Source organism: Colletotrichum fioriniae (genome assembly GCF_027942845.1).
Source record: "Colletotrichum fioriniae strain IMI 355084 chromosome Unknown scaffold_5, whole genome shotgun sequence".
NCBI lineage: Eukaryota > Fungi > Ascomycota > Sordariomycetes > Glomerellales > Glomerellaceae > Colletotrichum > Colletotrichum fioriniae.
This window is the reverse complement of record NW_027076841.1, coordinates 2,911,718-2,936,199: the sequence shown is the minus strand read 5'-3', so window position 1 is coordinate 2,936,199 and position 24,482 is coordinate 2,911,718. Positions and strand designations below refer to the sequence as shown.

The following is a 24,482-nucleotide window of genomic DNA, read 5'->3' as shown; positions in this document are numbered from 1 at the left end:
ACATTCTGGAATTCGACAAAGGGTGATGCCGAGGGAGGAGGAAGCCGTCGAGAACTGTCTGGGATCAGCGTTTCTTGGGGGGAGCACCCCGGGGAGGAGAGAGACTCCGAGTCTTTGAGGGTCTTCGCTGTCTGATGCGTTTCCCCACCAGGCAAACCCCCACCGGGGGCAAACACCGACCTCGGAGCCGACTCAGACAGCGCCAGCAAGGAAGTGCGAGGTTTGCGGATAAGGCAAATACGGCACCGGTGCTGCTAACATAGTCGGCGGAAAGCCGGGTACAGGCAACTGGGATGGGGGGAAAATGCCGATACAGGTAGGTGGATGGGAGAATGGACCACACCCCCTCGCGCGACATTTCCCGAAAATTTCACGTAATGGGAAATACCGGGATGGTGGAGTTGTGCGCGTGTGGTTGAAGATGTTGGGCTAAGAACGGCGGTTGAATCATGAATGGAGCGGCAGAAGGGAATGGGGGGAGGGGGACAAAAATAAAGCTGTCAGAGAAAAGAAAGGACCGAAAGGCAGAGTGGACGAGTAATCATATGAAGAGATTGAAAGGCTTGCTCACGGAGAAAAGGCCGTGAGCCCATGGCTTCCCGACGTGCTTTTGATGCGGCGGTCGCGTAGGCGGTGAGGTATTCTCGGTTCGCTGAAGCGGGCCACTCTTCGTCTTCGCTTTCGTCGTCGTTGTTGTTATTGTAGTCCTCTGCTACACATACTTTGGTTCCTCCCCCGACCTCCGCTTTCGATTGTTGATGGTGTTGTTGTTGGTCCTGAGGAGGCCCCTCTTCGCTCCCATCATCCACCACACCCTGCGCTGCTGCCGCCGCCGCCGCCGTCGCTGGCAGCATATTGCCCGGCTCTAAGCGTCGTGAACCGCTGGCAGATGCGGGTGCGGTGGGGGTCTGAATGACATGACTTCGACCTTGACCTTGACCTCGACGTCGGACGATATCCCATTTCACAAAGGAGATCACACGTCCACCGTTCCCGGTGCCGGTAGCATCATCATCGTCATCGGCGTCCGCCGCACCCACGTCGGAGTCGTCGTCGTCGTCGGAGTCCACGTCGGAGCCTACGCGAGCCACGAGAATCCGCGGCGCATCGCCGTGGTCGCGGAGGTGATGCAGGGCGTCGTTCGCGAGGTAATTGTGGAGGTCGGCGAGGGAGGCGGGCGTGGGGGAATTGCAAGGGAGGAGGGGATTTGAGGACATTGAGGAGATGTGGATGGAGGCGATTTGGGGGGCTTCAGGGGTGTCGGGGGATATTGTGAGGGTTGACATTGTTGCTGGTGAAGTTGCTCTTTTGAGTTTGGGGTTTGGTCGGTACGGTTTTGTAAGGTACAGGTACAGGTGAGGCTATGGGGTTGTTGGTGTGGTGGTGGTGGTGTAAGTCAACTTCAAGCTTGGAGTGAGGTGGGTGAAGGTTGAGTATATATGTGAGATTCGAGAGTGAGAGACGATGGTCGGTCAGTTTGCGGTCATGTGATTTGTTTGTGTCTCTGTGCTATGGAGGTTGCCACGAGTGTTACGCATAAGGTAGGACGTGTTCCTCTGTATATACTGGTTCGTTATTCTTGATGTTGTATCGTGAATCGTTCAGGGATAATGTGAGAAATGAGGCGAGGTTAAACGTGTGAAAGGCTGGAAATGAGTATATGTCGTCGCTTTGTAATTGTCTGGCTGGATAAGGCTACTGTCTTGGATGCCCGCCATTTCAGCTCCTCCCGTTTGATGAGCTGTGCGCGTTTACCCCTTCAAGGCTCTCTACGACATATGTGAATCTATGCCATGTGTCATGAGAGTTGAGAAGCATGAGAACTCGCTTGAGGCGTTTCTGTTCGTTGAAGCTTAATACCTCCCTCCTCACTTCAAGGTTTATTGGATGAGAATGATGATGATGATGGATGGATGGAAACCATATCCCACGGTTGTTGCTTCTTGTGTTCAATATGAGGCTATCTCATGTGTCGAATCATCTAGCCATGTGAACCAGTGTTACAGCTAAGACATGTTTTGTCGAGGGAGGCTACATCGATCAGGAAGTTCTGCGTACGTGAATGGTAGAGACAAGTTCGATTTCTTCTCCGCTTTAGGGATTCAAGAGTCTGGCTGAGAGAAACAACACAGGAGTAGACATTATTATATATTTACGAAATCTTGGGAGAACTCGTGCAACACCGCTTTGATGTTTTACGTCAACGAGCGATCGCATCAAGAACATTACACATCCTGCTCTAGGCTCACAACCCTTTGCTGTACTGCCGTAGACTTTTCAAAATGGATGAGTAAGTCATCTCGTCTATCTTGTTATTCATTGTAGAGGCCAGTTCAACAACTTCCGAAACTCCTACTTTGACTGGAATAGTTCTTGCCCATGGCCTTGGTTTGACAACCTTCGGGGTAATGTGGCTCTCACTTGAACCCGTAAAGTCACAAAACCTGGAGGTTGATTGAAATGCATTGCGCCATGGCCAGATGGCTCAAAAGGTTGCTTGATAGGAAAACAATATAATGCCCAAAAACACTCAACCGAACCACTACTCATGACAACATTTCGCTATTGGATCCATTCCTCTGCCACCACTAGAACAACAAAGCAAAAGCCGCATTCGTGTCTCTGCCTACTCAGCCTTCCAATCCTCCGTATACGTCCGCCCATCCGCCCTCATCTTCCCAATAACAGGCTCCAACAATAAAGGCAGCACCTCCGCCGCGTCCCTCCCGAACGCAAAGTCCCCCCTCTTCACCTTGCCCATCTGGCCCTCGTCCTCAGCCTCGGGGTTGACGGTACACACCCGCGCCCCGGCCGCGTGCGCCTTGAGAATGTACCCCGCGGCCGGCCACACCTGCGCCGACGTGCCGACGACGATCATGAGGTCGACTTTCCCCTCGCTCGATCCAGGCGTCGACGCCGTCGAGCATGGCATCGTCGAGGGCCTCGCCGAACCAGACGACGCCGGGCCTCAGCAGGCCCGTCTTGCAGGATGGGCAGTGGGGCAGGTCTGCTTCGTCGATGGCCGGGAGCTTCTTGGAAGGGTCGAGGAGCGGTAGGGTCTGGGTTGGGTCTGCGAGGTCTTCGGAGGCCGGGGCTAGGGCTGGGCAGAGGGGGTCTTGGGTGTTGTTGTGGTCGATGTAGGTGCATTGCGGGTTGGCGCATTTGATGTCAAAGAGGCTTCCGTGGAGGAGGCGGAGTTGGTCCTCCTTGTGTCCTGCCCTTGGCGAGAGACCTGCGAGTGACGTTTAGCTGTCGTTGTCTCTTTGCGGGAAATGCAAGAGAGTCGTTCTCACCATCAACATTCTGCGTCAGGCACAAGAAATCCGGGTTCTTCTCCGCCAGCGCGGCGAGGGCATAGTGCGCCTTGTTCGGACTCGCCGATAGAGCCATGTGTCTCCGGTACGCGTAGAACAGCCACACGAGGCCCGGGTCCCGGCGGAAGGCCTTCATGGTCGCCAGGTCTGTGGCGTCATGGTTTCGCCAAAGACCGCCGGCGCCGCGGAAGGTCGGCAGGCCGGAGGAGGCGGAGAGGCCCGCGCCGCAGAGAGCGAGAATGCGCTTGCTTGAGGCCAAGGCCTCGTGGAACGCGGCGACATCGTTGTGGGGGGCCATGACTTTGAACGAGATTGGGCGGCGGTTGGCTGGGTTGGGGAATGTCAGTGGATAATGCCTGGACAATTTGGGTGGATGATTCGAACCAGGTGATTTTAGGAATGGGAATGTTGATAGTCTTGTGGGAGTCCAGTTGATATGTCTAATGTCTATGAGATGTTTTCTCATCATGCTGTTTCGGGGCAGCTTATATCTCGATGCGTTTAGGCAATCTGCTTACCCGTAGGAGGCGTTCGCCATCAGGCACCAAGGCAAAGTAAGGGGACGAGAATGAGCAGCAGGGATCTTTAACCATCCAATCATTCTCTATTTAGTAGCCTAGAGACCGTGAAGACAATAACCTGACTGTTGAATGAAACCCGTTTGACTTGATGAGAGGGATGTAAGTGATCCAAAATGGAGTGAGATGGTCGTTGAACGGGGACCTTGCAAGTCATTTCCCCACATGCCAGGATGTTCGGTAACTCCTTCACCGAGGCGGCGTGACATCATCCGTAACCACACCGAAGCTTGCGCACCGCGATATCTCAACTTGTTTAAAAGTATTTACAAATATCACCATCGACAACGGAGTTGATAGAATAACTTCTTTCAGTGTTGAGTTCTCAACGAACACGATCTTTAGGAGCGTGAGCGCTTTGTATGCAGAGAAATCACGAACAAAGGTGAATCAAATCATGAGAAATTTGAAGCTGTCAGCTTCTGAGTTGAGATTTTATCTATCTCTCTATGTCTATAATATAACCAATCGCTATGCCCTTTCTATGCACCCAAGTCATGTCATCAACCTCATCTTATGTACAGCATCTCCAGAAAACGGTTTGATCATGTTCAAAACACACAATCCCTTCCCGCTTAGTTCTGGAGGACGTAGCGGTAACGGGCCTTGCCCTCCTCCAGATCGACGATAGCCTGGTTGGCCTCGCTCATGGGGCGGACCTGGATCCAGGGCTTGACGCCCTTCTCGGCGGCGAGCTCCCACATCTCGCGGATCTCGTGGGGGGATCCAATCAGGGAGCCGGTGAACTTGACGCGGCGCATGACCATGGGGACGGGGGAGATGGTGTAGGCGCCGTCGTCAGGGAGACCGACCTGGACGAGGGAGCCGTCGAGCTTGACGAGGTTGAGGAAGTCCTGCATGGGGACCTTGGCGGAGGAGACAGTGGAGATGACAATGTCAAAGGAGTTGGCGTAGGTCTTGGCCCAGTCGGGCTCCTCGCTAGTGGCGATGTAGCCGTCGGCGCCCATCTTGAGGACCTCGTCGCGCTTGTCGCCCTTGCGGGAGATACCGACGACCTTGTCGGCGCCCATGGCCTTGGCGAGCATGATGGCCATGTGGCCGAGGCCACCGACGCCGTTGATGGCGACGGTCTTGCCGGGGCCGGCGCCGTGCTGCTTAAGCGGGGAGAAGACGGTCACACCACCGCACAGCATGGGCGCGGCGTAGGCGGACTCGAGGCCGTCGGGGATCTTGACGACAAAGTGGGAGGGGCAGCGATGGTACTTTGAGTGGCCGCCCATGGCCTTGCCGCCGTTGTAGTGGAAGTGGCCGTAGGTGTGGACGGACTTGGGGCAGTACTGCTCGTTCTTGGTCTCGCAGGGCTCGCAGGGGCCCTGGCGGCCGAGGCAGGAGTCGGACTGGGCGCCGACACCGACGCGGTCGCCGACCTTGATGCCGCCGACGGCCTTGGAGCCGACGCGGACGGCGACACCGACGATCTCGTGGCCGACGCAGACGGGGTAGGGGGCGGGGCCCCAGCCGGAGCGCAGGACGTGGATGTCGGAGCCGCAGACACCGGAGTGGGTGATCTGGATGTCGACATCGTTCTCCTCCCACGGCTTGGGCTCGTATTCTTGCCAGACCATGTTGCCCTCGGAGGACTTCTCGTCGAGGCCAACCCAGCCCTCAAACTTGTAGTCGGTAGCGGCCATTGTGATTTATGTGTGGTGTGAAAGATAGGATAGAGAAGGGGTATCTGGAGGCCAGTTGTTTCTTGGTTTATTATAAGAGAGATGGTCTTATGTATAAGAAAACAGGAAGCTTGTGAGTACAGAGTGGAATGATATCGTCGGAAGGCGGGAACGACACGCCTCTTTTAAACCTTTAGCTCCCCATCTTGTAAACTCACTTAAGTCCTAAACTCATCGGCGAAAGAGGGGACTAACGCCGCCGGTCGTCCAAGGAACCATGAAGCTGGAAAGCCTGGATAACGAATTTTGCGCAAAAAAATCACAGCAAGTACTACGTGTTAGAGGGCAGAGGAGAAAAAACTGCAACATGGGTGGAGTCAAACAGCGGGAACGGACTGGGAATAGATTGGAAACTAGATGGACCTAAGTGCGGCTCGGTGCCGCGGTTCGAGATCGATGGAGCAAGGACCAAGGGGGAGTGAAAAGAAGGACCCCGTTGACTGACACTCTGTTGATGCACAAAAGGCCAGAGGTAGAGAGGCGCAGAGACGCAGAGACGCCGTTTGAACAATTTGGAAGAGGGGTGGGCCAGTGGTGGTGCGGAACCTTTCCAGCACGGAATGTCAAAGAAGGTCGATATGCGTCGTCATGATTCGCCGGGCCGATATGGGGGCCTGGGCCGGCCGAGGTGGGTAACTCTGGAAATCTGGCTTAGAAATCTTGGAGGTTGTTGTGCTTTTGCCTTCTATCTGCGCGGATACACATTACACTATCAAGAATCACCGGGGGCCCCTGGCAATGGATGCTTGGTTTGGACGGTATTGAATGACGGCAACAGAGCCAACGGCTTCTCTCATTATCTGCAATTCCGTTTAGATCCTGTATCTCTCGCTCTCTAGGTGGCGGTTGAGCTTTACCCGGCACGTCCTTACTCCTTACAGCTCGAGATATTGCTGTTGAAGAAGGGTGGGGTTCGGGCTCTCTCTCTCCGCTGTTCAAAACTTCAACATGTCAACACACGAAGAACTAGAGACATGTAGATGCGGCGGCAAGATGGGGAGCTACCCCTTCAAAGAACGAATGGATAACGAAGGAAGGCATGTGTCCACTATCCAATCAGTGAGCACAGGGATTCTCTTGGCCGCCGTTCCCGAGTAAAGGTGGTGTTTTGATGTCATCGACTCCAGTATTTTCCGGCACTTGGGTGGCTTCACACCGTAACTGAGGGGCGGGACTGAGAGAGAGCGAGAAAAATTGGAGTTCGGGTCTCTCTGGTGTTTGAGACAACTCTGAAAGGGGATTTGCACGAAAAAAGCTTTCCTGGGTTTCTTCACCACGTTCCCCATCCCCTCCTACATAGTTCATCCCGGATAGCCCATCCCCTGTTTCCAAGGCCACGGGGAAACCAACTTGGCAGCCAACGCGATTGAATGAATCGTTCAGCCTCACCTCATTGATCTCATTGATGACTGAGCTCCAATTTGGGATTTGAAGAGATTTTGTGGCCCCTTCGAAAGCCTTGCCCTTACGTCAACTGCGGATTCTTCCCGTTGGGCGGCGGTTGACCGGCCTTCGCCGTTCTCGGTTTCTTCTGTCAAAGCTTCTAGAAAACGTGCATTTTTATGGAGAAATCACAAAGTCTGCCGCGCAGGGGCCATCGGCACGTCACCGATGACCCGCCCGCTGCCCGCGGTTCAGTCCAACTTTGTTGCTGTGGTCGTTGTGTGAATCGATCTTCAAGCTTTCTCTTATCTTTGCCCAGGAGGATATTGATCATCCGACGATGAGGTAGCTCGGAATTCTAAATGCCAATCTGTCTACTACCGCCACGCTAGTTGGCTGCCATTGTTAAGATTGAATGGGAGCTGAAAGTCTGATAACTACCGGTGCGAGGACGGAGAGCTTTACCTCACCGACAAAGATACCGGTAGAACCTACTCCGTTACTAGACATGCCGTGAACGTGGCCCGGCAAGGGTCCCTTCCGGACCACGGAATTACAGAGGCAATCGTACTCCGTATCCGTACAGCTGGCAGGCCGCAGGATGGAACTCTGCTTAGTACGCAGCCGGACTTATCTCGTAGACTTCTATTTCCCAAAAAGACCTCAAAACACACATGTGGAAACAATTTGACTCCGATTTCATGCATCCTGCTCAAGGCTGCAACACACCGTACCTTTGACCTTGTCTTTTCATAGCAGTGCCCCCTTTGATTTGATTATCTTGTGTTCCGCCCTTGCCGCATCATGCATACCCATCTACGAAGGCGACTACCGGGATCCCACTACACCTTTCCTGCCCCTTTGAGTCCCCAACTATTCATACTTACAATCCCCGGGCCCAATCTTAAGTCGAGGAATCGAATGATTACACAAACGACGATGCAGATGCCCGAAAAGCCCCCCCTATCTCCGAGCCGCTGCCAGATCCCGCGTCTCCCGTTCGGGGAGATATCTGAAGCAGGGTACTGTACAAGAAGGTTGATCCCGTGTTCTAGATGCGGGAGCCGTGGAGTTGTGTTTGCTTCCCAGGAGGGGGGGGGGGTTGTTGGTGAGGTTTATTCAATCACCGCATATCTTCGCCGCGGAACTTCGGAACACTCTCGAACACCCCCCCTCTGCCCCATGGTTGTCTACATTTGCTGAAATCGAATTGCCGTCCGCACTTCACTCTTATAAGATAGTTTTCGTGTATGGGAGAACAAAAGGCTTAATTCAGAATATCGTGAGGTAAGATACGTGCAAGTATGTGCACGAAAACAATCACGAAAACCACGTGGGACTTCCACCTTGCCAGAATTCGCTGGCGGCTTTTGTGTACATCTCAAACCCGTCAGAAGGGGACCGGCGCCGCGATCGCCGGTGGTGACGTCCGCGCCGGGCCCATTGCTTGATTTTCCTGGTGGCAGCAGCCATGCAAGATCCGCATGGTAGAGGGCCGATCGGCGCGGCAGGTCCGAAATGTCGCGCCCGAAAGCCCTTCGCGAGTAAGTTCTTTTCTTGCCACCGAAACCCGATGAGCCGGCTACGTCTCGCTTCCAACGGCGGACCGGTGCTAGCCCAGCCCGATATCGACATCATTGTGCGCCGTACCTGCATATTTCAGAATAGCCTGCGTGCTGCGATGCCGCGTTCTTAGGCCATGCACACATCAATACCGCCTCGGAGGCGAAAGGCCCCACAATGCCGGTAGACTTCCATGATTCCGGGAGCAGGAACGGAGAAAGGAGCCGGGTGAAGCGGGGGTGGGTGCCTACCACCTTCCGCTGCCGAAGGGCAGGAAGCTACTTAAGCCTCCAACCGGAAGGCACCAATGGGGCCATCCCGGATGAACAATCACTCCTTCCCTCCTTTCATCCTGCCGGCTTCATCAAGCGTGGCAGGCCTGGTTCCATGCAAATCCAGCTGCCGATGCCATGGTGGAAGAGGTGAGAACATTCTCGCTTCGTTACGCCTTGTTCAAAACTCTCTTCACAGCTTCAATGCCTTGAGGGCAATCGATTTTTGATTTTTTTTTGGAAAAGGCGAGGTGAAAAAGTCGGGCCCTCGGCCCAGGTAGGTAGGCAGCTAGAATAGTTGTGTACCGACTCTGAGAGATGCATCGCCCAGTCACCAAAATTACTAGGCACGAAAATGCACCAACAAGGGAAGCTACTCGCTACCTAGGTATGGCTTCGCTTCTGGTTTTCCCTGGATAAATAGTCGCACTTTTGGTCTCTACGAGGATTCGACCTACAACCTTCGCTCCGGGCATCTTCCGCTCCCTCGCCTGTTGGGCCAACCGTCACCGTGTCTCACCCGGCGGTTCAATATTAAAGGAAGCTCCGGGGCAGTCTCCGCCTCTCCTCGCCGAGTCAATAGAACATTTGCCAATACACGTACCGAGGAACAAGGGCCCTGGAGCAAATCACTGCCGTCCGGCGTCAAACCCTCTTCCCCCATCCAGGCTTCAGCGAGCCTGGACAAAACGGGACTTTTGTTTTGATTGGGCGGTTCGGACGGCATGGTCCTCAGCCTGGACTCTGGCGTGTCTGGGTCCCTGGGAAGTGGTAGACAGGCATTCAGAAATGGATACAGCAAAGGTCATCAGCCATGCTATGCCATGCCATGCTATGATGATATTGATACGGAGCATCGACTTCGTGAATAACGATCAGTCTTCCGCTCAGGAAACCCGTGCGTCTCAGTGCTATTGTATCGATACACACTAAACACAATAAATGGCGGTGGACGGAAGAAGGAAATATCACAACATCAACTCTAACAGCGCGTAAGGATGCCTCACGGATCTTACAATTCCCGCAGGACTTCAGTTGAAAAAAAGCCACTAAAACCGGGCGACTAGCCAAGAAAAATGTCATGGAATAATCGAGACAATTGTGCCGCAGGGCGATGCGCACTAACATTAATACCGGACTCAAGAGACGATCGCCTACCAAGATCCTTGGGCCCAAGCAAGTTTGATTAACGAAAACCCCTCCAAGACTCGATCAAGTCTCACGTACCTAAATCCTGCGACGCTCCTGCGCGGTACTTATCCCATTTCCTTTCCTCTCCCCCCCCCCTCAAAAAGAAAAACAAAATCCTTTCCTTGGCTCCAACGGTGCCCGTCACGCTAGAATCACATCAGACGCGCAGAGACACTTTAGGCTACCCGTGCGGCACCGACGGCGCCCTATCTTGGGCACAATGCCTCACTACTGTCTGTGCAAGTACTCGACTTTCCATAAGAAATCTCCTTGCTTTGGTTGTGCTTGGGTCTCACACTTAGTGAGGGCGGCAATGGTGCACAGGTGGAAATTAGGTACCGAATAAGGTAGAGCGCGGTAATGGATCCGATTTCTGGGATCCATCATCCCCCGGCCCCCCTCTCCTCTTTGAGTCAAAATTCTTATTCAGGTGGGGGACCCTGCCGGGGTTGCTCAACTTCAAACACAGTGAGATTGCAACCGCGGTGTTTTTCTCTTGGTTGACCAATTCGCGCCATCCAGGCATCCACGCCCTATGATTTTCACGCGAGTCTAAAATTCCGATATTGTGAGATCTGCGTGAACCGAAAGCCACGGGAGGAAGTATTCAAATCTGAATGTTTTTGATTGTCAACATTTTATCTCTCTCGACTACCTCGGCGAAATGGCACAAGGCGTCCTCTTCAACTCTTCTCTAAAGGTATCATAGTCCATCTCCCACAAACACTACCCAGCTGCTTCAAGAAAAAAAGAGCATCCGCCATCTGAAATGCAATTCCCGTTGTCTGACTTTCCTCCTCTCGCGTAAAATATTGGCAAGGCCGTTGCGGAAATGCTTCCTCCAGTTCATGGAGACAGAATTCCGCGGGAGAGCGTGATCATTAAAAGTACCGGATTATGTCGCAAGGTATGGCCCCAACTGCGCGCTAGGTCCGTAAAGGAACATGCGTAACTCAGTCGTGATAAGGATCGTGATCGAAAGTGAAGAAGTTGTACAATCCGCTCTCCGGGCGGCATGATTTTTTTTTGTGGTTGTCTTTATGCGCATGTACGGTCGTTCAAGAGTTCCGGTGGACCCGCTTACAGCAGGAAGGTGAAGAAGAGGCCGGCGGCACCGAGAGCAAGGTTGGCCTTGTTCATGAAGCCGGAGTTGGCGGCAACGGTGGAGGGGGTGCTGGAGGCGCCGGCAGCGGTGCCGGTGGAAGAAGCGCTGGAAGAGCCGGAGCTGGAGCCAGTGGCGGTAGAGGCAGCGTCCTCGGTAGCTGAGGCCTCGCTGGAAGCGGTAGCGGAAGCAGGGCCGGAGGCAGTGACGGTGCTCAGGGTGGTCTTGGAGTCGGTCTTAGTGGCGGCCTTGGAGGCGGAGGAAGAGCTGTCGTCGCTGCCGCCCTCAGTCTTGACGACGATGGACTCCCAGCTGCCGGAACGGTCACCGTAGACGTACTCCTTGGCGCCCTTGACACCCTTGTTGCCCTGGTAGTCGGTGATGGTGATGGACTTGTAGTAGGCGTTGTAGGGAGCCTTGGAGAAGTCGGTGTAGCCGCCAGCCCACTCGACGGTGCCCTTGGGGGCGTCCTTGCGGCCGGCAACCCAGGTTCCGATCTTGACCTCCATGGGAGTCTGGGGGAACATGGCGCCACCCTTGGCGTCGGCGTACTTCAGCTCACGAACCAGAGCACCGTCGATGATCCACTTGACGGACTCCTGGGTCCAGTCGATGGTGTAGGTGTGGTAGTCGTTGAGGGGGTTGGAGACGGGGTGGTAGGCACCACGGTCGTAGGTGCTGGTGTCACCCTTACCGAAGTAGTTGGTCTGGACCTGCTCGTTGTCACCGCCAACCCACTCCCAATCAATCTCGTCGAGGTCGTCGGACTGAAGAACGACGGAGGTGACGACACCCTGGCCGGGAGAGGCCTTGAGGACGACGTCAATCTTGCCGAAGAAGATGTACTTCTTGGAGGCCATGGTAGGAGCATCGGTCTCCTTGTTGATGGCGAAGAGAGCACCGCCATCCTCGAACTTCACGGCAGTGCCGTCAAGCTTGCGGAAGACGGAGTCATCGTTGCCCTTGGTGAAGTCGATGCTGACCGACTTGCCCAGAGCAGGGTCGGCGGGGCAGTCTGAATATCAGTTAGCAAAACTGTTTTACGAGAAAAACAAAACGGTAGTTCAAACAACCAGTCACGGAAAAAACATACCCTTCTTGGTAGGATCGCAGGTGGTGAAGGTCTGGGCAGAGACCATGGTGGAAGCGGCGAGAGCCACGGTGGCAGCAGAGAAGATCTTGGAGAACATTTTGCCGGTGATTCGTATACGTCGATCGAGGGAAGAAGCGAGTAGCGAGTTCGATGAGAAAAGGTTCGAAGGTGACGAGATATTTATCAGAGGCTGCTGACAAGTATTAAAGGAGCTGGAAGCTGGAAAGTGGCTTGAGGGGCAGTGAGAGTGTGGAAATAATGAAAAGCTATGCCGATTAACGAGAGACTGGCAGGTGAGCTAAGAAAAGGCAAGAGGTAGAAGCTCGTGGGGAAGCAAAATAAGAGGAGGTGAGGAACGAGGTTGAGGGATAGAAACACACGAACGGGGAGGATGGTTTTATTACTTGGACTCGACGAGATGAGGCACAGCAGTGCCTAGCAGGGCCAACTAGGCAGAACATGAGCAACCACACCAACAACAGGTACCAAGACCAAGTATCTGTGGTACCCAAGCACTAAGCACCGGTGACCATGGACAGACCAGGGCAAAGGTGCGCCATGGCTCGTTCTCTCTTGTCTTGGTGACTTGGTCCCTGGGCTGGATGGGACGGGGGTGGGATGTGGCTCGCTGGGCCATGGCCCACGCTCCACGAGCTGGGCGAATCAATACGACCTCGTACCTTATTCAGGACCCTGCACTTGCCTAGTGTCCTGGGAAGGGGGGTGAAGGGGTGGTCATCGGCCAAGCCTTGACTCTTGAGCCTGAACCATCGACACCCCTGGTCCCTTAGCTCTTGAAGGAAAGGTCAGAGTGACTGGGGGTGATGGGGCCGTTCGCTATTGTTGTCAAAGGACAACTTGTTTGGGTGTGTGTGCGCATAATTGTCAGCACCACCGTATGGGGAGCTGCAACTTGTGACTGGTGATTTGTGAGTGGTGGCATGACCAGAGGGAAGAACATCTCTAGAGAACAGCGAGCAACTGAGGACTGAAGATCCATGGGGTGAAAATTCAAGGTGGACTTGAACTGGGAACGTCAGTGGGCTGCTGTTGCTTGTTCCCAAAGTCCCTCCCACAAGCAAAGGGTTAATTTGCACTTGCATAGATGACCCAATGAAAGAAGACGGATTCAATGACTTTGCCCGAAGAAGAAAGGCAGCGGGAGAAGTGGCACTGCTTTCTTTTTCCGTCCGGGGTCTCCTTTCCGTAAGGCAGAGGAGGAGAGATTGAGAGAGATTGACTCCTAGAGTCTATTCCGGGTGGAAGGCATCGCCTACCAGCAGGAGTCTGGTCATGGTAGAGTTGATAGAAGTCGGAGGATTGCGGCAGAGAGAGAGAGAGAGAGATAGAGAGAGAGATGTGTCCAAGGATTCGTAGAGCAGCTGCCATCCGTTCCTGAGGGATGAGCAGGCTGCAGGAGAGACACACACACCACTTGGGAAGTTGGGACGGCACTCTGCCACTCCCAGGTCAATGGAAGCGACGGGCCATGGATGTATCTCGGTACGTACCTGATCTCAAATCTGACTAAGAAGTACGTGCAAAATGTACGTATACTGTACGGAGCCAACGAGGGATATCTCTCGTACGGATACGGTCCATCCATACGGATACATCATTGCGGACCATGGCCCACGGTCAATCAAGCATAATTTCCTGGCAAAGGCCACTTAGGACGTCGGATGATCAGCAATGATTGACATGGAACACGAAGAAACACCTCGCTACGCTTCGTGATGAAGCGCGCGGAATTCCGCCAGACAGATCAGAGTCCATCATACTCGCCTCAACACTCAGCACCTCGCCTGTCACTACCACGGCCATGAGTGAGTGACGTTGCGTTGCACATCGTGTTTGCCGCCGGCTTCCTCGACTCGACCGGGCCGTTTCCAGCGCATTCCAAAGAGCTGCTGCCACGAGGCGAATCATTCCCGGGGATGACTTGGAGGCAACATCCAGCCATGGGTCAGCCAGCCTGCCTTAGCTTCCTGCTGTCACTCAGTCGCCCACCTGGTTTGTTTCCTCGCGCCAGCATTCCAAGAGGGCACATGGCGCCGGGCCCGCTAGCAGACAAAAGTTGTACCGTTGTTGTTCGACAAGCTGCTGGTCAACCAAGATCGAGAAGGATTGCTTCCTCGCCTTTCCAGGGAAGCCGAACAAGTTCACCTCGTTGGTCGACGTGTCTTATCGAGTACCAAGCCAGGAGGGCAACCAATTTCATGCTTCCTTCGCCTGACAAAATAAGGGGCACTGCAGTCTATGTTCACTGCAGGGGGCTCCAAGACCCAGACACTGGGGCACAAATGGACAGTCACTGCAGCCTGCCGCCATCGTACGTCCACCTGATGGCCAGTGCATGCAACAACTCAGCAGGTGAAGCAGCGGTGATCCCTGCGGCGCATCCGTGAGCCGGTCCGTATCGTCTTCTCTCAAAATTTTGACTCTCTCAGTGACGGACTGGCGGTCTCCAACTTCGGTCGTACCCCCGCGCCCGACTCGACTCGACTCAGCAACCCGACTTGTTCTGGTCAACCACAATACCACAGCAAGACAAGAATAATCTCGGGGCCCCGTTGCCCGACGATGGCGCCGTGTTTGGCCGTGAGCTTCCCGCTGCGAGGCTAAACTCTCGCTCGTCCAGTGGGAGATCCCCCTCCTCCAAAACCTAGCGCACCTTAACTTGGCACCGCAGCATACACAGTATTGTCAGACCTTGGCACTCTAGGAGTCCAGGTATTTCCTGCTTGCATGCGTTGCTTGCGAGGAACCCTGCCGACACTGGATGTCACACCAAGTCCCTGCATCTACACCTCGCGATGAGGCCATTCGTCGTGCGCCTGCTGCGTAGGTCACAAAGTGCGCGCGCGCACAATGAAGGAGTAAGCAATGCTGCGCCCAGCAATGCAGGAGCAGATGTGTTCTCTCAGTGGCTTTGAGAGACTCGCAATCATCTGTTAAGTCCAGCCCGTCTCTGAATTTTTGGGTTGTCCTTCGTGCTCATTTCGAGGCTACCAATGATTAATCTTCCAGATTCACAAAGTCCTCATCCCACCTCCTGAGATATACCGAGTCCCGCGGCCACCGTCGGCCAACCACGACCGCTCGATCTCCAGAATCCAGTAGCAAACTGTTGCAACGCCCCGTTTATCTTACGGAGTCCATAAATCTAGCGCTCCAAGAACCAAGCCACATTGCCAGTTCTGACCTATCGCGAACCGGAACTTGCTGTCCAGAGGTTGAAACAGGAGTTATCCTTCCAGTAATCCCTTGGTTTCTTCTTCTTGTGGTTTGCGAAGCTCCGAACTGACTTCAGAAAGTTCAGCCCGACGGTTCGAAACAAAGGGCGGCCCGGGGGGACAGGAGTTTCTTTGCCCTGTCACAGTGCAGCCCGCCCCTTTTCCCACCGTCAGTTCTAATACCAATCCGTTTGATACAGGTACTCTCAGTCTCATTTCATCTCTCAGAGATCTCATGGTCTTGTCATTCGCCGACTAACAGCTTCCCCCTTGTCCCTCCACCACCGGCGCGAGTGCTCTTCTTGTGAGGTAAGGGCAAATTCAAATTTCTCTTAGCCACTTCAGAAGTTCAGACTGCGTGCCGATGCCCCGAAAATACTCCAGAGATCTTCATAATTCTCCGCTGTACGGCCAGGGGCCAAGACCAACACGGGGCTACCGCTCATCACGCGCCATTTCACAACACGAAAGAAGGGTGAAGAGGCCGACCCTGGTCACCAAAAAAAGGCTTTGCCATTCAACTTTGGCCTCGGTACTGGGCCAAAGGGAAGCGACGATGAGTCGAGGCAAGCGCGCTGCCGCAGACAAACAGAAGTAAGATACGGCCGCCCCGTGCCACAGCCGCCGCAACGTTCCATAGCCCCGAGTCGTCTGATCGGCTTGTTCTGGCAGCGTGCAGCCGTTGACTGAACGGCGGCTCGGGGTATCCCGGACTCTTCCACGTTCTACGCGTTGTGCAGCGGCCTACCTTCGTGGGCAGTGGGCACTCGTATCCAGCCGGTCGGGTTGCCTCAAACCATCCTCCCAGGCTGTCAGGCGGTGGCTGTGCGAGCCAACATCGACAATAGGCTGTGGTCTCTGCTCGTCAACCTGGCATTGAACCGCATCTCAGCCCTTTCGATAGACAAGTCTCTTGCTCCGAATCCACATAACACCGTTTGGTCATCGCTGTAAATCCTTCCAGCCTGCTGGTGGAATCGAAAGGAGCTCGGGCTTCCCCTTGCTTAGAACGCAGCAAGAAAGGTTGATCTTGGGTTCGAAACGCCACTGAGCCCACGTCCTTTTACATTCTCCATCGTATCGACTGGGGCACTGTCTTGCCAGACATTTGTGATGCTGGTCTCCTTGAAGACTTTCCAGGGCTTGCCTTTGGAAATTCGCTTATTGACATGAAGAGCTATGTGCAGTTTGATGGTTCTCCATATTGTGCATGGAAGAGGCGCAGGGCTTGCAGCAAAGGCTTGCAGACAATGCTGTCAGGTAGGTTGACAGGTATCACAGCATACAGAAGCAGAAGGGTTGAAGTTTAGTTCCCGGGTTCCAACCGCAAACTCGCTTCTGTACGACCAGTAGCCCCTCGCCACGCATGTACCTTGTCCGATGACATATCTAAGCCGATCCTGCAAGATCCAGCTCTACAAGCCTCGAGAACCAGCTTCCACGACTACCGGCATCGAAAAGTAACCCAAAATAAACACCCTTCAGACCTAAAGCATCACATCCATTATCCCGGAACAAAGCCTGGCAGGCTGGCACAACGGGCCAACATTCCCAAAGAAACACCCAGGCGGCCCCCTGAAGAAACGAGTTAAAGGCGCGCCACTAGCGCCAGTAGCATCTCTAAATTTAACTCCACGAAGAACCCGAGCCCGTCGCCCCATCCCGTCTCCACAGTCACACCCCCCAGTAACAGTTGTCGCCGCTGCGCGCCCGTCTCTGAAGATGGAAAAGTGCTTCATCAAGCGTACCATGCTGGTATGGAGCATCTGCCACCCCTTCGCTAATCTTGACCGAAACCTCGTAAAAGTTGTCTATCTGCGGGAACGACTCTGTCAATTGCCCACAGGTTCGCATACTGAAAAAGTCCACTGACGTCTAGCTGCATTCCTGGGCCTTTCGCTCAGCCTTATGACTCTTGAACTTTGTTTTCTCTTTACGCGCTCCAACTGGGTCTTGACTGGAGAAAGAACGGCGGTCAAGGTTTCCATCAGACCCGATTTCTCTTGAAGTCACGGCGTCTCCGACCGTTCCCCTCTCTGAACCCTGGACCATGTGTCGTGTGCTACCTACTCAATTTATATGGGTAGCCAATGGTCTTGCACACAGTTAGATATTTCCCTTCTACTCCGTACGGATCACTCATTCCTGCCGAAGGGTAGGTGCTGACTTGGGCTTACAATCCTTCACTTACAATCCTACGAACGAACGACCAAGAAGAATCCTCACTCAGAACGCTGATTTCAAACAATGCGGTCAGCTTTGTGCAAGGATTGGGTTGCTATCCCTTGCTTACTCTGGCCCCTCAAAACCACACAGGATTCCCGTGCCGCTTCTAGGAGGAAGAGCTGAAGATGTACCTGGCGTTATAGGTGCTGACTCTTGCTAGCTATCGTGATATAGATCTGACGGTGCCTGGAGCAATATCTGTATGCCTCGTCCTAATGGCTGACACTCGACTCCTTCATCACACTCCTTTATTGGGTGAGCGGCGGCTGCCTACACGTCTCGCCTGTACATGGAGCAAGATTTGAGGCCATTGATGGGCGACGACGAAGTGGTCAGCATACGAGATGGATATAATTGAATTGCAATATACTTCTAAGCGCTGGAATACGGAATCCACTAAGCATCGGACCTGGTATGTGTCAAACATAGTGCCCTCTGCTTCGCCATGGACGCATTGAATCACGACGCCGAAAGTCGCTCAGAATCGCCAGGTTGTTGGGATCAAACTCAATTTTGTGAATGCAGAAGGAAGAGGTCTCAGTTTTGTTTACGCCCTATTCTTTCGAACAATATTGCCGCGATATGATGGCTTTTAATTTTCATTGTTGAGATCATGGGTACGCTGGTGAGATTTCTTCTGGGCCCGAGCCTATGTCCTACAATCTAATACTTTCAGTGTGCAAAAGAAATCTGCCTCGGGTAAGATCGCTTCCAATAAAGTCAGTGCTGTGCATTTCTCCATCATGGGGCTCGTGGCGCCAGCTTGCCCATATATGACGCTCCTAGGGCTATTGCGTCCAGCCGAATTGTCGGTATATGTGCCGCGGAGTACCCACTCTCCCTCAGCAACTGAGCGATGATATCGAACCTCATAAAGAGAAGTAGTGGACTTTGATGGAACTTATTTGCTTGAGACAGAATGATGATACCTTACGATAAGATGCAAGATCCTATCGGTGCTAGGCGTTTGGCTATCAGCGCAGCCGGCTCATCGAGAAGGCACTTCTCCGTGGAACTATTTCTCGGCCTGGATGTATTTCTGCTAGGTGAAAAGACAATAAGGGCTGCGATTGATTTTTCCAACGAGCGGAGCGTTCGATAATGAGCCGTCCTGATCTCAGGCATACCTTTGAGCCTTGGTTGTTGTCCTTCTTAGTACCTTCAAGGAGGTTTCGTCGCGAGGTTGTGGATATACCGAGACGGGGTTCGATAGAGACTCGATAGAGGTTGGTAGATGCCGCCAGCCCCTCCTCGAAGGCTCTGGTATCCTTCTCGCGATGCCGAACCTGGAAATGGTTTTGGTATACGTCGTCGATGCATTCAGAATAAAAGCTCTGGAGTAACCCTCACACCTGCGTCGTCGAGAATGGAAGTATATCTACAGGCGATGAAAGAACGAAACAACATTGACGATGACGATGCAAGTTTGCTATATTATCGAATACAGTTGTTGGACAAATTTCCGTCGTCTCAAAACCGCATCAGTCGGCCGGTCGCGGGAAGCACTCCGGTCGTGGTGGATACTTTCCGGCCCATCGCCGAACGCCATCTCAACCCGCCCGCTCTGCCCCCTCTCTCCGCTCCTAGCCCCAAGACAACTTGACAGGTCAACACATCACCAATGGCCCAGGCTGTAGACGTGGAGAACGCTTCGGGCATCAGTTCTGAGCCGCGATTGCCATTGCATGCTTTCCCTCCACCCATGGTCATACCGCCGTTGAAGCAGCCGCACCAGCAAACCATCATCCTCCTGCACGGCCGAGGTTCCAGTGCTAAATTTTTTGCACCGGACCTTCTGTCTGTCCCCCTGGGCTTTCCAGCCGCATCGCCGGGCCTGAGCTCGGGTACCTTCCAAGATTATCTACCGCATACGCGCTTCGTATTCCCGACTGCGCCGCGGTCGCGGGCAACCATTTACAGACGGTCGATTATCAATCAATGGTATGACGGGAGCGGTGACTGGGAGGAGACACTTTTGGGCCACGCAAAGGAAACGGTTTTGTTCCTTCATTCTTTAATAGAAGACGAAGCTATTCGGGTGGGCGGGACGGGTAGAGTAGTACTCGGCGGCTTCAGCCAAGGCTGTGCCGCGGCACTTCTTTGCCTGTTGATGTGGCGGGGGACGGCACTCGGTGGCATACTGGGTATGTGCGGGATGTTGCCCATGGCTGGCGCGATAAGCGAGGCCATGGTGGAAAGATATCGTCGACTGGATGGACGGTATGACGAGGCGCCGGAATACTCTGATGACGACCCCTTTGAGCAGTCTGATGCAGATTCAAATACTAGCAGGGAGGCTGGCCGCGCTCAATGCGATCCGGTGAAGCGAGCATTACGTACCCTGGGAGACGAAATCGGCATCCCAGTACCGGAGCTGACGACGCGTCTATCATTACGAGAGACACCTGTGTTTCTCGGGCATGGGACTGTGGATGATAATGTTCCAGTACATTATGGCCAAGAGGCGTCGAGAGTTTTACGGACGATGGGTTGTGATGTTGACTTCAAGACCTACAATGGGCTAGATCATTGTTATTCCAAGGATATGCTGAAGGATATGATAGAATTCCTTGGAAATAGAGCACCGGATTCGTGATGAGTTCGAGACTGCGGAACTACGGGACTACGTTTGGTGGGTTTACATTGATGCAGATCGGGATGAAGTTGTTCCAATCACCAGCCTAAATCCACAAATCCAGAAGTGGACGTCACTGGGATTGTCATTGAGAATGAGAAGTATGTGGCGATTATGAACTTGAACGTAAATGTTTTTGCGAAAAGAGCTTCTATCAGTAGGCTGCTTGCCAAGCGACTGGTCCAGGTAGTTAAAGTGTGACAACTAAGATCATTTTGTATCGAAGGGGTGCTTTAGAATCTACGGATTGACGACAGCGGTAAGTCGCCCATACGCAGTTCTCAGAAGCTTGGTAGAAGCCAACTTTCTCGTCGTAAGCAGGTGAATCTGGCCTTAATCCAAGAGCGCGACTAATGCATCTTTAAATATAAGTATGCGTCTATGGCATCGAACGGCGCTTCTGTCACCGTTCGGGTCGAATGCCACGTCATACTAGGTGACTTCAGGTGACCGTTCATATGTCCTTCAAAATTCCAGTGTCTTTTTCCTTCGTGGAAATGATTGAAATCTTGCCGGCACTTTGTAAGGAGTTGTTTCGGACGGCTTTTCGGTTCTGGAACCACATTTGACCTCAAAGTGTTGATGTCAACATGTGCACCCAAGAGAAGGCCCTCTGCGTTGTTTTTGTGGTCGTGTCGACGCAGATTTACTTCAAATATAGTAGCTAATGTCTACTTAAATGTAGTGGCATGCCAAAAATGAGAATGATGCAGCATGAAGGAGGCGAAGTTGAGACGCAACCCCGGTGCGGCCTCGAGCATGCAAGGGGGGCGGTTTACGGCGCATTAACGAGCCTGTGTGATAGGGTTCTTTTCCGTTATGTGTGACTTCGGTTTTCAAGAGACTAATTTATTGGTTTTATTATTGTAAAGGTTCTTTATAGCACAGACTTCTTATACCACCATTCCCTACTACATTACGGAAGGAGGTGGTGGGTATGTTGCAAATAGTGGATTGTGGCCTCGGGATGTTGAATATCTCAATAATAACACAGCAAGCGTTATGAATATTGGCTTGAACCATATCATTTAGGTGGCTCATTGTGACAAGAGCAATATCTTAAAAGTTGAGTTTCGTTTCATAGTGGTCAATCTGGCAGTACAGTAACTCTCTCGTCAGGAACAAAAGTAAGGAGTGATGCTTCAGCCACGAAAGGCAAATATCGACATCCTTGATTGAGACACAGTGCCTGCTTCATTCATAAACTGTCATTTTGAAGACGTGTAGTCAAAATAGGGTCTCTAAGCAGGCACAAAGGCCCAACTTGCAGCTTGTCCTAGCCAGCGGCTGCCCGACAGCAACATACTAAGGTAAGCCCCCGCCAGGAACGAGAACACCATCCTTCTCCAAGGTCCCAGAAGCCCGGATTGACTGCTCTAGAGCGCCTCCAGCTTCACCTGGTCTCCTTCGGGAAGGTCAAGTCAACGTTCCTTGTCAAGCCCGCAGAGACGTGCCGTGGGGTGTGGGGGCTCAGCGAGACAATCCCTCGGTCAGCCGTGGGATGAGTGAACACTTGCAGGGTCCTCCGCATATGTATAGGTTTCACAGTACTCGGTAGGTGCTACGGAAATCCCTGGTACTAAGCAGGTTTGGAAAGGCTAGGTAGAAACCAGAAAACATATCAAGGGCTCTAGAAAAGCCAGGGGAGTGAAACGAAGTCGTGCGGCAATCCTTAAAAGAGGCTGACACTTATCGGAGTTGTCGTCGTAGCTATATAACTGAGGTTGTCGGATATCTACATTATAGAAGAAGAGAAAGGAGACAATAAGAACGCCAAATCTCTGGAAATACAGCAACGCCGAGGACTTGGAGGGGATTGATTATAGAATCGTGCGTTGGTATTGAGAAGCAGCAAGCGGGAGCTGCCGAGAGTAAGCGCATCGTATATCAGACCTCCATATACCTCCCGAGAGGAATGAGGAAACAACAAGAGAACCTGGCTATTACGAAACCAGGTTCAGAGAGGCAAGGAGGAAACAAGATCTTGTCTCTTCAGCTCTGTATCTTGGCGACAGCTCCTTGATCGACGAGCCATTACCACAGGTCGGTTCTACTCTTGATCACATCATAGCTGCAAGACACGTGGAGATTTTCCACATCACCGAATGAACATTCGCGCGGCATATAGCGGCTTAAGGATGAGTGGTCTTCCCGGACTTCCAAGACTTCCAAGTGCACCGAAACGATGGGAATCGCCCCTGCCAACGACACGGAAATCCATACCCAACCGAGGGTAACAGTGATAGTTCTCCGCCCGCCTTGTAGCTCCAACGAGTAGAATCGCAAACTAACCCAATGCGAGCGAGAGTGGTGCCAGCAATGTTGGGCTTCGTGGAAGGTCCAGATGTCGAGATCCGCACCGCATGACGTCCCGCCCCCGGATTTCCAAGCCTGCAGACGTGGCATAGGCAGCTCGCTGCTGTCCTCTGTGAGGGCGATGTGATGCCAAAACCATGATTCTATCCGTGGAAGGGTTGACTGCCGGAGTGTGCGTTGTGTAATACGATTGGGCTATCATCTCAAGGCCTCCGATGTAGATGGCGGCATGAGATTTCTTGCGAAGCCGAGATAGATGCGAAGAGAGCCATTGACATAATGACGGACCTGATTCTCCATCAATCATAAATAGGAGAGACTGTCGGATTCCAGGCCATATGGTGTGAAACATGACGTCGATGAAGGCACGATACCGTGCGGCTTAAGAGCAGACTGTAATCCGCGGGGAACAATATCAGATCGCTGTCAGGCAAAGTGCGGGGAAAGCCAGTCTTCTGTCTGGAAGGGGGGCCGCCCGGTGGTGGCGAGGTGCCGTTATCCGACGTGCTGGGCAGTGTGAGTGAGTCTCGTCGTGGGAAAGGGGAAAGGTCCCGCGGCGCAGCTGCAACATCAGGAAGACTGCTGGCAACGACGTCTGCCACACCATTTGGGCGGAGTCCTGCTCCATTTAGGGGGGGGACATTTGGTGGTCAGCAGACACTTGCAACTATTCCCGAAGGCGCCAACGACAGATACAAGACGCTGGACCGGCGCAAATGGACGAGCGGACAAACACTGTAGAAAAAGGAGACGACTTGCACTGTCGATGGTGGCATGAGGGAAAGGCCAAGACATCGGGCACAGCTACAGCTCTTCCACAATGTCACGGGGTCCGTCCTTGCATCTGGAGGACGACCGACGCAGGAATATGGATCCATAAGCAGGAGAAAATACTAGGTTCACCGTCATCTATGCGCTGATGATGACAGGGCCTTGCTTTCTACAGTCCCAAGATGTGAGCATGAGTGGTGGACGAGACTGAGATTGATGCAGAGTAAGACCGCAAAATATGTAAGACTCGGCACGCGACCAAAGACAGGCAGGCAGGCAGGCAGGCAGGCAGGCAGGCAGAGAAACACTGCCACCGACAGATAGTTTCAATCCAAGACGGATACATGTCGTTTGAACGCACGTCGTAAATCATGAGGGCTGCCTTACCGCCTCAAGAAGCTGGGAATAGTCCATGACAAGGGGACCCCTCAAACGAGTTGGCACCTGGCTTTCCGGGGGAGCTGGCACGTTGGCTAGCGTGGGGGTTAGTGTTGTCTACTGTCTGTTGATCCGTCCAACATCCGATGGCAGCAAGGTTGTTCTCACTCATGAGTCGTTACGCTTGGTCCTCTCACAAATCGATTTGGACGTTTGCAGGGCGCTTGAGGAAACGATGGCTTGGAAAACTATTCAGAACACATGACGAAGACGGTTTCCCAATCTGGAAACTGAACGGTGGAGCCATCTTGCAACCTCGAGATTCCATGGTCATGTCGTAGCAAGGTATCTCGAAATCATCGACTGCATGATGGGCTAGCCTTCGTGTGTGTGCATGACTTGCAGCGGTGTATTGTGTCCGATGCTGGTCGCTCACTCCGTGCTTTGTTCTTCACTCCCACCCCTCCGAAATGAAAGTGTTCATGGAACGTGTTCGACTTGTCGGCTTGGTAGATATTAATCAGGTTATTTTCATACTATTCATTCTCTGATCTTGAACCCTGTTCATAATACAAGGGCTCATAAGAACTCCGCCACAAAACAGCGAATAGAAAGTCCTTGACGCTCTCAATGAGGCAGATCAGAATCATTTGGTGGGGACAAGCGACGATGTTGCTTTTCATCCATGCGCGAAAATGCGTGAGTTGTATAGACAGTATGAATGAGATTCGGT

General features: G+C 53.1%; 4 protein-coding genes across 4 annotated transcripts; all 4 read right to left on the bottom strand.

Moving 5' to 3' along the window:
- Positions 1-865: 865 nt before the first annotated feature.
- N0V96_005427 (uncharacterized protein) lies at positions 866-1,286 on the bottom strand (the record flags this gene model as incomplete). Its single annotated transcript, XM_065757398.1, has 2 exons — positions 866-882; positions 935-1,286. The coding sequence occupies 2 exons, from the start codon at positions 1,284-1,286 to the stop codon at positions 866-868; spliced, it is 369 nt and encodes a 122-aa protein (XP_065614167.1).
- Positions 1,287-2,626: 1,340 nt separating this feature from the next.
- N0V96_005426 (uncharacterized protein) lies at positions 2,627-3,612 on the bottom strand (the record flags this gene model as incomplete). Its single annotated transcript, XM_065757397.1, is given in 3 exon segments — positions 2,627-2,821; positions 2,835-3,232; positions 3,294-3,612. The coding sequence occupies 3 exon segments, from the start codon at positions 3,610-3,612 to the stop codon at positions 2,627-2,629; spliced, it is 912 nt and encodes a 303-aa protein (XP_065614166.1).
- An 855-nt stretch (positions 3,613-4,467) lies between these two features.
- N0V96_005425 (uncharacterized protein) lies at positions 4,468-5,544 on the bottom strand (the record flags this gene model as incomplete). The annotated part of the gene is made up of 1 exon (XM_053197521.2): positions 4,468-5,544. One exon carries the CDS (start codon positions 5,542-5,544, stop codon positions 4,468-4,470), a length of 1,077 nt encoding a protein of 358 aa, XP_053045061.2.
- A 5,528-nt stretch (positions 5,545-11,072) lies between these two features.
- Positions 11,073-12,284, bottom strand: N0V96_005424 (uncharacterized protein; the record flags this gene model as incomplete). Its single annotated transcript, XM_053197522.2, has 2 exons — positions 11,073-12,109; positions 12,188-12,284. 2 exons carry the CDS (start codon positions 12,282-12,284, stop codon positions 11,073-11,075), a joined length of 1,134 nt encoding a protein of 377 aa, XP_053045062.2.
- Positions 12,285-24,482: the final 12,198 nt, after the last annotated feature.